The 13,802-nt window shown below is 35.7% G+C and overlaps 1 protein-coding gene across 3 annotated transcripts in view; it reads left to right on the forward strand.

The window, feature by feature from the left end:
• The window catches only part of LOC101155181 (uncharacterized), an 86,256-nt gene that overhangs the window by 58,691 nt on the left and 13,763 nt on the right, over positions 1-13,802 (forward strand). For all 3 annotated transcript variants that reach the window (XM_023954202.2, XM_078946537.1, XM_023954203.2), the window contains one exon: positions 6,754-6,836. In XM_023954202.2, coding sequence (XP_023809970.1) covers positions 6,754-6,815 — 62 coding nt within the window. In that variant the 3' untranslated portion in view covers positions 6,816-6,836. The remainder of the gene's footprint in view (positions 1-6,753; positions 6,837-13,802) is intronic.

The raw sequence follows: 13,802 nt of genomic DNA on the forward strand, positions 1-13,802 counted from the left end.
ACTCGCATTGTTTGACATGTGTTTCCCAAACTGAGTTTAAAACGTTCACAGTAAGGACTGTTTAGTTTAGATGAAGCATGAATCTGCTGAACTAGAAAAAAAAAGTAATTGGATTTAAGCAGTGTTCACAGATTTATTTTGCCGGAGTTTTAATGGCTGTAGCCTTTTAAGCCCCATCCTATTGATGCAAATATGCACCAAACCCCTTCTGCTCAAAACTTATCATAATTTAGCATCTTTGTGAGAGCAAAGACATAAGTGAATTTTTATCCCCCACAGCCGACAATAAATTCTGGCATCAAGGGGTTAAGAACTGACCTTTCGGTATTGAAGTCAAATATTTGTATGAATTTATAATTTTCACCATTTCACCATCATAGAACGTTTGAGTCTTCTTTTCCTATTAATATGAAACAATGCTTACCTGATTACTGGTGGAACATCATCTTTATTGGGCTTTTCTTTGTTCACTTCTTGCTTGTTATTTTCTTTTAAAAGCTATTTACTTGATGTCTACATCCAATATGGTGCTAATAAAATGTTTTCATTGCAACATTTGCGATGAAAAAAATAATAATTTCTCCTCTTTTTCCCATTAACCTAGGAACACAGGCACATTTCTGTAAACATAAGGGACATACCACAGACCAGGTGGACCATAGAACCCATTTCTGATGTTCTTTGTGTTACACTGATGTCACCATGGGTTACTGTGGGTTAACTGTATTGTTATATCCCTGTCTCAGTTGAGAAAGTATTTCAGTCATTACTGATCATATACCTTTAAAGTCGGAAAGCAGCATTAGCCATAAAACATTTACAGCATAATCAATTTTACAGTTGCCTAGTGAGTAGTTCTTAATGCTCTATTTTTTAGTAGTAACTCTCAGTCTTTGTAGTTCACAGAATAATGTAGCAATAGACAGACAGAGAAACAATAACTTGTAATGTATAGTTTGAAAAGTTTTATCATTTACTTTAAATAGCTTGCCATGATAAATCAATTGAAGTTAGCAAAGCTGGGCTCATAAAAGATAGAAGGTTTAAAATGGTAATGATGTTCAAGACAGGGAACCTGACAAGTAGAACTATTTACTTTAACCAATTTTGTTTGGTTGAGATGGAATTCATCAACTGCAAGTGAAATTATCAAATATATGGACAAAAAAAGAAAAAGAAAAGCCTGACATCATTTAAAATTTAAAGAAAGATATCAAAATAATCTTGTTTGGGTTATTTTAAAACTTGCAAACAAAAAATATTTAGTAAACAGTTTCATTTTCTTTGGCTAAAACAATTAAAGACTTTTAGTATTTAATTCTTTATTATTATTACGCCATTTATTTTTCAATTGGAAGTCATCATTTCTATTCAAGTGCAGTTTTGTTGAGTTTGCACTTGATTGTTTTTTTTCTTAGGCATTTTACCTTCCTATTATTTTTTTAATACAGAGCTATGGCTGAGTTAAGAAGAAAACAATTGAAGTTGTATTACAGGCTAATCTGGTATTTTCTTCTGACTTACTATCCTTTAGTTTAGACTCTTCTTTGTCACTTTCACTGTGTTTTCACCTCAGCAACTACAGTGCAAGAAAAGGTGAAATTTAAATTTGTTTGCATCAAGATTTATGGATTGGATATAAAAAAAGAATACCAGGATCATTAAACCCAACACCACTGCCATCAGCCTGATGAAAACCTCCACACACACAAATTCTATAATGCCTGGTATGTGAACCTGTGTAAATAAGAGATGTGATAAGGTAGATTGATTTCTAATATAATAGGTAGAGGTGTCTACTGACATCCATACAGCAGTGCCCTCTGTGTCCCTGGCATCATTTTTTTTAACTTTAAATTTGTGTGTTAAGCCCAACAAACGCAATGCACTGCAAATTGTTTGCATATGTTTTTGTTATTTTCCATAAAGTGACAAATCCAGTGTTAAAGCTAAATATGCAGTGACTTTGAGTCAACAGTGAGTGCAGCTCTCCATGTATGCTCATCTGTGTGTATCACAAATGCACACACATATAGGAGAGAAGAAAAAAAAACCCCAGCACCCTTTGAAATGCATGCCAGAGCAGGTTAGCCCTCCTCTATACCAGCACCTGCTCCGCTGAAGGTGAAAGAAGTGCTCACTTGAGCTCATTGAAAAGTAGATGTGACAGTAAATTTTTCAGGCCCTTGTGAGATGGGAGATCTTGTTATAGCAGTCAGGATGGGGGTCAGGGCAGCGGCTGCTTGATGATTGAGGAAAAGAGAAGTAAATTCATTCTGCTTCGGGCACTTTGTCAAGTGCCAGTAGCTTACCGTTGAGAGCCACTCACCCATCACTGTGTTACGGCCCCAGAGGTCACATCCACCACCATAAATCTGCCTCGCCTCCTCGCTTGCTAAAACTATTGCCTCACCCCGACTGAACACGAACAGGGAGAGATGCTCCTGCTACTGCTTCTGCTGCTCATAGTTACTCAAAAAAAAAAAAAACAGGATGGTGAGAAACATATGTATTTTGTCTTTTTGTGATATAGAAGATGGTGGAAGCAGTAACGTATCTGCATATACAAAGGACTTATGAATTTGGGTGAAAGGCTTTGATTTGATAAGTTAATTTCTAGAATCACAATTTAGTTTTAGGAACTATACTTGTTGTTCTCAATTTCAAGAGTTAAGTATGTTAAAATTACGGAGTCCCTAAAGGGACATTGAAGAAGATAAAAAAATTCAAGTAAAAACGTTTTTTTTTCTACTTCAATGTCCCTTTAGGGGCTCTGTCTGAAAGAAAATCCATTTTTGAATTTAAGTTGTGTTTGCTTATTTTGGCCTGAAAACCTGGCCAAAAAAGCTTTTTACATTTTTGACCAGTTGTTTTGTTAGGAAAAAGAAGCAAAAGGGTCATGGACTCTTTACAAAGTCAGCACTATTTGAAAAAAAAAAGAGTCATCTTTAAAATCACACTTACTGTGGATAGTCTTTCTTAGTTTCACTTAAGTAATTCTATAAAAATACCAACATTTAGCATATCTTTGTTAAATTTTACACTTGAGTGTCTCTAGGAGCTCCTCTTATAAAGTTTTCTTATGGGCAATTTTAATATAAAATTTCTTTCTGTATACCACAAAATATCTACATATATTAGAACTTTAAATATTTAAGCATTTAGTTTATAAAAAATGGCATTAGTATTCAGCTATATACATCTTTATATATATACAAGTCGTATTTTTGTGGGGGAAAAAACAAGATATAAAGTAATAATACAAAATTATATAAATATTTTCGAAACAATTACTTAGCAGTAATGCTATAAATGCACTTTTCCTTTTAACTATTCTTTACACATTAAAACAAACTTTCAAAGTTTTTTTTTTTTTGGTTTCAGACTTATATTTTGTTCATATAAAAATTGAAAAATGCAATAAAACCTGGAAGATACCATGCATCTGAATGAATCCTGATTCATATGACTTAAACATTTATTGATATTTTGTCATATGCTAACATTTTTCCATTAAAACATTTTTAAACGACTATAGTCAATAGTAGGTAAAATGATCCAGGTCCAGTGTGGATTTCTGTCCTATATGTGTTTTTAATTTTTTAGATTGTACAGATCCTGAATGATCATTCTTTTCTTTGGTTTGTTACCATACACCATTACACAAGTACATGACTGTGTGCATTTAGCTGTCCATGTGCATGAATGTGAGTCAACGAGTTGTGTATTTGTGTGCTTTTTAACCCTGACTGGCAGCCTGCTTTCAATACAAGCTCTTATTAGGTGGTGATTACCCAGCCTGGCTCTGGCTTTCTTCAACTATTGAGTGGAAGTTGGAGGAGTCAGGGGCTCAGTGGGAAAAAAGGACTGAAAACATCCCAAACCCACCTTTTCCCCTCTACCTTTCACCTGCACTTTTGCCTTTAAACCTTTCCAGAGGACACTTTTTCTACTGACTCATGTTTTCTTACACAAATTCAGTAAAATAAAAAATAAAGAAGGATAAATCCACACAGAACATAGTCTCTGTTTAGTCCTGATTTCTTTTTTGGTGCTGTGGTAGTTATTGATCAAGTTTTCCTGATTGCAAATTGAAACTATTTACCAATTCTTGGATTCATTTATTTTCAGTGTGAATTTGTTAAACCCTCTTAAAACTACTTAAATTTCACATTCTGAAAGTTCAACTCAAATTCATGCAACTGGTTTCTAGATTTTACAATAAAATAATTGTCATAATTTAATTCCTAATTACTTGGTCAGTGCCAGAGTGCAGCTGGGTCTTGCAGCTCCCTTGAGGCTCGTATAGCCACCTTAATGACTTATGACTGTTGTGCATGTGGTAAGTGAAATATTCACAAGGCTCATATAAGTGGTGTTAAGAAAAAAGAAAATCCACTCTTACCCTTACATGTTTATCAATGTTCACTTTGACCCGTCACTCGCAGCATGCCCGTAGCATAGGTGTGCATGAGCGTTTTCGCTATACAGATTTACCGAGCGGTCTACAACTTTAATGTTTTCCTTCGAGCCACCTGTGCGCCACGTACAGGTTTGCCCATTTTTCAGCCGCAGACGGCCCATATCCACCCGTAAGAGCAGCTGTGACTTAGTCTGCCGTTATGGTCCTCACCTCGGGACCAGCCTGCTGGAGAGCCTCAGGGCCGCAGAGACCATAGAAGTTTTTTAGAAGAGGCTGAAGACTCACCTTTTTCAATTTTGCTTTTAGTTGATCTTATCTGCTTATGTATTCTATTAATTTTTAATATATTACATATTTTTATATTAATATATCTTTTTAATTTTTTTAATGCATTTCATCTTATTCTCAATTTGTAATACTATGTATGTTTTTGTTTTTAAATGTAAAGCACTTTGAGTTGCGCAATACATGAGAAGCGCTTTACATTACATGATTACAGTAACTGCAGAAACTGTCAGAATTACAGTAATTCAAAGTGTGTGTGTTAGTATGGTGTCGCTGGCAAAATCTCTGGTCTTAAAGGGTTAACAACCACAGCCTGCATGGTCATTTTAGAATTTGTGCCAAAGTTTAGCATCCAGTTTCGGGTTTTCAGTTCAGTTCATCCTTTTGTTCATCATTGAACAGGTGTCCCTCCTTTAAAAAGACGTCACTGAGTGTGTAAATAAGATGAGACGAGGTGGTGATCTGTGAAATGATTCTGAAATTCAAATATGACCAGTTTTTTTCTATGTGAATGTTAACCCACTTTATAAGCCAAAAGGTAAAAGTTTTGCCTCTTGCCCCATCTCCCATGCTCTTGCTCTCTCTGTCCCCTTCATATGCCCCCTTATACCAGCTCTGACACATCAGAATGATGAGCTCCTTTTGTATGCTGACCTTTCTCCTTCGGACGAGTCACACATCCTCCTGACCCCCCTCCATGTAGATGAGACAGAGACGGATGAAGACATTTTTTATGTGTGTGTGTGTGGTGTGTTCATGTTAGGTTGGAGCGTCAACCTTTGACACGGTAAAATTAGTTTTGTTGTTGGCAGAAAGTGTCCATCCTTTTATCAAGACCAGAAATCCTTCTGGAGGAATAGTCTGGAAACAGGCGGTCACATGACCTAAACAAGAAGAGAGATGGACAGGATGATAGGTAGATAGGCAGCTATAGAGCTAGAATAGCGCGTAAAAGAGAATATAGCCATGTATTTACAGAAAAGCGTACAAACTCCAAGACAAAGTTTCATGTTAGTTAAGATATCATTTTATATTCCTTTTTTAAAAACTTGCCCTATTTTAGTTAAACTAACTCTTCTGAGAATAATATTCTGGTTTAATTGTCATTTAACGATCATTTCTTATTGGAGGAGTCAACTTTTGTGGGTTTTTTAATTGTAATTTCCCTTTAAAGTTCCAAATAACTAATTTCACATAGAGATGGAAGTAGGGCTGTTTGATGGCCACTCCTATGCAAATTTAAAAGGCGACTTGAAAGTTTCCATTTGGATGACCAGTTAATGTTCTCACTTCAAAATGTGTCTAAAATCTAGAAAATATGAGTAGATTAGAATTTGTATTTCAAAAACAATTGAAATCAATTAGAAAACTCTAAAGTAATGTAAAAACTTTTTGGACATAAACATGATAAAAATGTACAATTTTTTCTACAGTGATTAATGAAGTATTTTGAGTTTTTGGTTCTAGGAGGTGACACTGACACCTTTTTAGAATTTCTATATAGATTTTCAAATCTGTCTTATCACTCAGGTTTGTGAATCTGGCTCAAAGATTTATTTATGATATCAATGAATATTTAAACAAGCAACTTCCTCAAAATTTTGCTTTGAAATAGTTAACATTTTTAATCTTTTACAGTTAATCAAGCATCTGATAGATCAACAAAGAAAAAGAAAGTAGTAATATTTTTTATTCTCTCAATGGAAACACATAAAGAATTGTGGCAGTCCCTGCTTTAAGATTTTTAAATTACATGTGTTTTTTTTCTAATGTTTTCTTCCCGATACAAATGTTTTGATTTAAATGCGACTATCATAACATAACATTGGAGTCTACAGTAATTATAGATACACTGCCTCATTAGACGTTTGTTTTTTTCTAATAAACTAAAAATTATGCGGGACTTCAGTTTTGGTTATAACCTTTTCTTGTAATCTTATTCTGTGCATTACATGGCTTCTCTTAATTTCTTTTGACATGTGTATGCATTTCTATGTTTGTCACTTGCTGGGGAAAAAAAGTAAATATATATTTTTTATTTTTAGGTGAGCCAACCATTCAGTGTGTTCCAGAGAGGCCAGAGGCGTCGTGGTGCCAAACACCTTAAGACACACATGTGAACAGAAAGGTAAGCCAAGGAGCATATATAAGTGCGCTTGAAGTTCACATGATATAAAAGTTCTGATAGTAAAGTGAGAACTTTGACTTTAGAAGAAAAGTTTAAAAAAATGTACAAAATAAATCTCATGAACAAAGTTAACTAAAATAATCCTTTAAAACACATTTTAGGTTTTGTTTTATTTTTTAAAGTCCTAAATAAAAAATGTGGTCAACAAAGTATAGAAAGTGAAACGCTCCAAAGCCAACCTGTCAAAACAAAAAAAAAAGCTCTTTGGGTTTCAAAACCTAGTTTTAAACCCAATTTGTGTCTTATTAGTGCTTATATTATCTTTAACTTATATGTAAAATATAAATTATCAAAATCCTCTATTGTGACCTTTTCATAAAATCATCCCTAAACTGCATTCATTTTTTTCAGTATTTTTGCACGTAACATCTGAACTGTTCACACTTGATAGACCACGAAAGAAAAAATGACAATACTGTTAATGTTCTAGGAGGAAACAATTCATGCTTTATTGTTTGCTGCATGGAAAGCAAGAGTTTCTGTAAGTTTCTTATTTTTCTCCATTTTTAAGCAAATTATAAACAGTAGAAATCAGCTGTTTTTACATGTTCAACTCCATCCCAACCTCTGACTCTCTGCACCTGTACATCCCCTGCTGGCTGTGATCAGAGTCACTGTACCCACAATCCATTTTGCACAACACAGCTTTTATTGAATTAAAATACACTCATCCTGTGAAAATTATTGTAAATCAAAAAATGTTTTATAGTTCTCAAAATGGGAAATCTGAAAATTTTAGTTTCAGACAAATGCTTCAATAAACACGTTCTTTCTTTGGTGAAAACTGAATACTGTGGTGGCTAGAATCAACTAATAATAAATGAATATTTTGCCTAGATTCACTTACTGGGATGTTATTCAGGTTGTTCAAGAGCAGTCACATCTCAGAACTGAATTCCTTGAGCCTTTTTCAGTACTTTCAGTGACTCAGATCTGCTTTTGTGCAAATGTCCAAATATAACAAAATTTTAATTAGATATTTCAGCTAGTTGGTTATCTTCTTTCAGATGTAAATGTTTGTGATCTGAATTAATGAGGATATGTTTGTCCAAAACTTTAACAATTAGCAAATTTACGACATGGCTGTAAAACTAGTATTTGGCAAAATTGCCAAGTACACACATTAATATAAATGCTTGACAGAATATATCTATGCTTTTTCTTATACAAATAAGCAGCAGAATCTGCTCGGCCTTTTTTTAACCCAACCTTTTTCCTCCATGTTCCTAAATCTGCAGATGAGTCTTTTATTCTCTTGAAATTTAAGATTGGTGGGATCGCACCCATACTAAGCTACAAAGCGACCCTTCTATGTCTGTTCTCGGCCTGGAATGCAACACTTTTTCTTCTCAACAACAGTAATGTATTTCTGCAGATGACATGAAGCTTAAGGTGTTCAGGTTAAGAAACACTGGAAATAAATTTCCCTGTAATGTTTCTGTGTGGTTGTTGACTTTTTACAGCGTTTTAATCTCAAAAGCTGTGGTCTGTCCGTCAACAAGTCAGTGTTCCATGCGGTTATGATGGAATGAATCTGTGTTTCAGGCTAAAATCTGCAACACTTTGGAGAATGCTCACAGTTGCTTGCTTTATACAGATGAAAGTGCATTGTTGCAAACTATTAGATATGAGCTTTTACAGTTTAATATTGAAGTAGTAGAGGAGCAGGCTTAATCTTGCCTACCTGTGTGTGAAAGTCATCTTCATGCTGCGGTTTCTGGAAGCTGTGATGTTTTAGACAAGATTTCTTCATATCACAAAAAAAATAAATCAAAAACAATATGTTTTTCCTCCTCTTTTTAACCTTTTTCCTAAAATATGAAGTATAATTAAAAAATTTTAAGTACCAGTTGTGATTTTTCTTTTTTCATTGTAATCATTTTTATTGCAAATTTGTCATAAATTCAGTTTAATCCCAGCTACTATTCTTTGTTTTTGCCCCCTGCTTTGCTCTTTGTCTTCCTCAGCCTTGGGAAACTGCTACTGCACAGGACCTTCCTACTGTCTTGCTTCCAACTGATCGAAGCTGACTCCGTTTCCACCCTTCTTTGTTATTCTTCACAGCTGTTGGGTGGTCCGTGTCGTTCTCTCCGTCTCCCTCCTTCTCTGCTCTTTCGTTCTATCACTTATTGTTAAGTTTGCTGTGGCTGTTTCACTTTAAGTGTTCCGAGACCCAGGCACCATCTGAAATCCAATACCTGAGTGTACACAATTAGGTTCACACCAAAGGTTGTTGGGTGGAAGAGTGGTCTCATTCAGCTCAATGTGCAAGTCAGAATTAGGTTTGACTTGTTTCTGTGGAGCTGATAAGATGGTCAAGGTTACTAAATGGTGGGAACTTAGTGTAAAACTCTCTCTCCTCTGGTTTTTGGACACAGAAGTGATCTGCAGTAGTGAGTACTTAAGATTTATGTCTAGAGGGCTCACTGTGATCAAAACTGGGACTTTTTTTGTTTCTTCTTTTTTACTTTTTTCTATAAGTTGTCCATAACATTTAAAAATGGAAAACTATGCACTAAATGGGGGATAAAATTGAAAAAAAAAACACAATTTTATCCAGAGAGAAAGTTGTTGTCAACTTAAAACAATGTTTCATGAGTTTTACTTTTTTTTTTTTAAATCCTTATTTTATTTATTCTTGGTTGTAGCTTTAATTAGTGACAGTAACACAACAGCAAAGTAGACCCATTCTTAGACAGATGGCTGTTTCTTAATGTTGACCTCACAATTAACAAAGTCAGCTGAGCCGCTTACAGAGTATATCATTTTGCTAAAATTCACTTCAACACTGTATGGCAGAATTTAAATACAATTTGTCATCAAGTATCTTTTTAAGTTGGTTTAGCATTTCTTACCTTTATCACCTCAAATAAGGGATCTTACAATTGGGTTGCAATAAGTTTAGGTGAAATAAACCGTGCATAAGAAAAAGAAGAAGAAGAAATGTATTTATTTAGCCCTTTTCGCAAGTAAAAACCACAGAGTGCTTTACAAGGCATGGTTAAAAGGCAACACACATTTAATAAAATAATTAATTAAACATTATAGATAGAATACAATAAAGGTAAAAACAAGTAATCAACAAGCAAAAATTAGCTAAAAGCCCATCTGAATAAAAATGTCTTAAGAAGCTTTTTAATAGAACCAACAGATTCAACATATGGAGGGTTAACTGCAGGGCAGTCCAGAGTCTAGGAATGCCACATTTTAATCTAAAATATGACCATAATAAGGCAAATATTGCATTTGAGTAAAAAACAACATAGTTTTTTTTTTTTTTTTTTACTAAACTACATCAAAACCTACAAAATCCATGAATATTTCTGGACCATTTGAATAAAAAGCATATTAAGAAAAATCACGATTTCCCAAGTTGAAGACCTCCCATTCATCCTGTTGAATGTTTCAGTGTTGGACATAATAACACCACTCCCCTTTGAGTACCATTCACACGCGATTGGGAGTCCCATGACAGGCCAGCTGGAGTCTTCAGTTAACCCTTCGACACACATGAAAACGCAAATCTGGAAGTAGAACTGCCATTGGTCCATCAGGATGTCAGTCTCTCAATGGGAAGGTTTTTGACTTGGCGTGTGTGTGGGTGTGAGTGCATGTGCGCTGAAGTTTCCTGTTTTGGTCAGTGTTTTGGTCCTTCCTGACCGGAGGACTGTTGTACCTATTAGCTTTACAATAAGAAACCACAAAGTAATCTAAGAAAGGGCAATATTTCTTCAGTACTACTGCTCTACTATTAAAAAAAAGACTTACATTTATATAAAGGATTCTAACATTCTACTGAGTAAGAACTAAATCTGCAGTTCTTTTTTCTTTTATTGTTTGTGTAATGCCTGTGCATATTGTCACCATTTTGACAGACAACCTTAAGCTTTACACTATTACCACTTAATTGGGAATTATAGAGATTTAATATTATGTCATTTTAAACATAAATAAAACAAAACAATTATATTTCACACCAGCTTCCAACATAGCAATGTCCTGCCAAAAGTTGTTGTTTGGTAGGTTTCTGAAAAACTAAGTATAACATTTTTGTAGGTCTCAAAATTAAAATAGCTTTTTAAGGTTTTGTGTGTCTTTGCTTGGGACCAAATAGACTCAAAGGCAGAATGACAGCAGCTGGAATCATGTATCAAATTAACTAATAACAACCCATACAAGCAAATAGAGATAAGATTTTTTTTTACCATAACACATGCGATGAACAACGTTACCACTCTTACCTTTAGAAAGGAAGTTACCTACAAAAAGACTTCTTGAGATGTGTTTCTGTGTGTGTGGGTGTGCATGCGTGTGTGTGTGTAGATGAGCTCCAGTCAAGTGGCATTAATCTGATGCAACCTGCGGTGATTGATCAATTAGCACAGCTTAAAGCTGGGGCTTAGTGTGATCAATAACACTGATCACTAGCTAATGGTTCTTTCATTAAGACTTGCTGCTATGCATGGGAAGACTCCATTAGCATAGGGAGTAAATGTATGGTAAAAAAACAGAGTAAACACCCTTCTATCCACTAAGTTCAAACAGAGAACTGAAAATTTCATAATCATAACTCAAACATTTGTAGAGTCATGATCAGATGTGTTTTAATGTGAATCTTAGTTAAAAAGTATATTTATTATTTTATTTTAGATAAATAAACACCAAGTATTTGGGCATTTGTATTACCGTCATACCTTGCTATTATTGAAAGCCTGGAATGAAATATTGTAAAAAAGTTCAACGTTGGAGGATGGCTGTGTCAGAGTATGCTTAGGTAATAATTCCAAACTCCTGAAATGATACCTTGAACCTTAAATTCATTGTTGAATCCGGTCAGTAAGTCCCACAATCCTGTGAAAGACTGCAGACTACACAGATGTTCAGAAGACAACTGACACCTTTCACAAGAAGAGGACAAGACCTAGAACATATTTGCTATAGAAGCTGGTTGTTCACAGAGTGCTGTTTTTAAGCATATTAGTGGCAGTTTTAATAGAATGAAACATTGTGTTTGCAGGAATAACTTTAATCCTTAAAATGTTTTGTACCAAAGTTTGTTAACAAATAAATCTGATCCTTATTTACAAAGTGTGGACTGTTGCTGGAGTCAGAACTGCTAGAGCTACCACACATGTAGGGAAGGGAAGTGAGTCTTCCAAGGGAAGACTTTACCTGCCCCATTCTTTCTGTCAGGCCACCATCTAACCAGATATATTGCTTCACTAATAGGGCAAAGAGATTTACTGTTGTTTAAAAGACCAATGCTTTTTCTGACTTATAAAAAACAAGTATCCGTTTTTGAACAAAGTGTCGAGTGTATTTGCATTTTAATTTCTAACAACCAGAAAATGTCCAGTTGTTATTTTTGTCTCTGCCAAGTGTCCATCTCCAATCACACTGACACCAAAACATTTGGTGTGTTTTATTTAAGTACATTAGGAGTTGGTCATATTCATACCAAAGAGCTATACTCTAAAACAGGGGTCGGGAACCTTTTTTGCCGAGAGAGCCATAAACGCCACATATTTTTAAATGTAATTTCGAAAGAGCCATACATTTATGTAGTGTCCCTTTCCCACACTGAGGCACGGAGACTCAACCTCTTTTAAGGTTCTTTATTCTGGTTAGTGCAGACCGCAACAAGCGCCGAACAATTAATTCAGCAACTCCTGAATCTCTCCCGCCGAGACGAGAGCGCTTCTCCCAACTTTATATTCCCCTGCTCCCGCTCCGGCCCTCCCATTTCCCTTATTCGGCCCATAGCTGAACCCCATTGGTCATAACTACCTAACAACAGGCTGAGCGACAGAACTGAGAGCCAATCAGATCTCTGCTTGATGCGTTCATTGAACTCCAGAACTTTTAACGCGGCCCAACAGCCAAGTTAAACTCAGTCCGCGACAATATGTTTAAAACTAAATATACAAGTGAATGTGTGCATTTGATGTAATTTCAACATTTTTAAAGTACAATAAGTCTGTGGATTATTTTGAATAACGTTGTTATGCTGTTGCTGATAAATAATGAGTATTTCTCGTGGCAGTTTTGCTGATGGTCTAGTCTGGTTGATACGTGGTGAGTTTCTGCTTCATGCAGGCGTTGAGACTTTAAACGTGATCGTAGGTCTGAATGTTTTGTAGATGTGAGAAAGACTGCTCACATGCAGACGTGGAGTTAAACACACACTCACACGCTGCAGTGAGTGACAGGCAGTGGGTTTTACGTTTTTACAATCCCTGCGCGATTCACCTGCTGCCGGTCCCCACAACCCCACCCTCTGCTTTCTTCCTCACACATCCCGTCCCCGCAACTGCGCGCTCTTTCTCAGAGACGGGAGCGCACAGTTTTAGGCACGGCAATTCACAGGTTTCCGGCTGGTACAAACTCTGTGAAATAATAGATGATAGTAAACTGATAGCGCTGGCGCTGATTTCTCTCTCCAAGCACCGCTACTACTCCGCGCCTCTGGCATTGCATCGCGCCCGAGAAGGACTGGTCTAATGAAAAAAAAAAAAGTACAATTAAAGATTTGTCTGCGAGCCACATGTGACCATCAAAGCCATGAGCCATGGGTTCCCGACCCCTGCGCTAAAATATAAACTATAAATATAAAGTTACTTGACAAGCCATTATTGTGTGTAAAAAATACACATTTTTAAAATCCATTTACCTTTAATCTCATTCGTTAACACCCATTATGTCAGACAGACCAAGTCAACATGTCTAATCCACAGCCCTATTTAACCCATGGGATCATCATGGACTAAAATATAAAAACACTGGTCAGCTCCCACTGACAATCTCACCCTTCTCATCCTTTCCTCAGCGCCATAGGGGCCAAAAGCCATTGTTTAACACAAACAATTCTTATTGAATTAAATACTGGTAGCCCGCTTTTTTAAAAGA

The sequence above is a fragment of the Oryzias latipes genome, chromosome 4 (genome assembly GCF_053564925.1).
Source record: "Oryzias latipes strain Hd-rR chromosome 4, Olatipes_Hd-rR_3.1".
Classification (NCBI taxonomy): Eukaryota; Metazoa; Chordata; class Actinopteri; order Beloniformes; family Adrianichthyidae; genus Oryzias; species Oryzias latipes.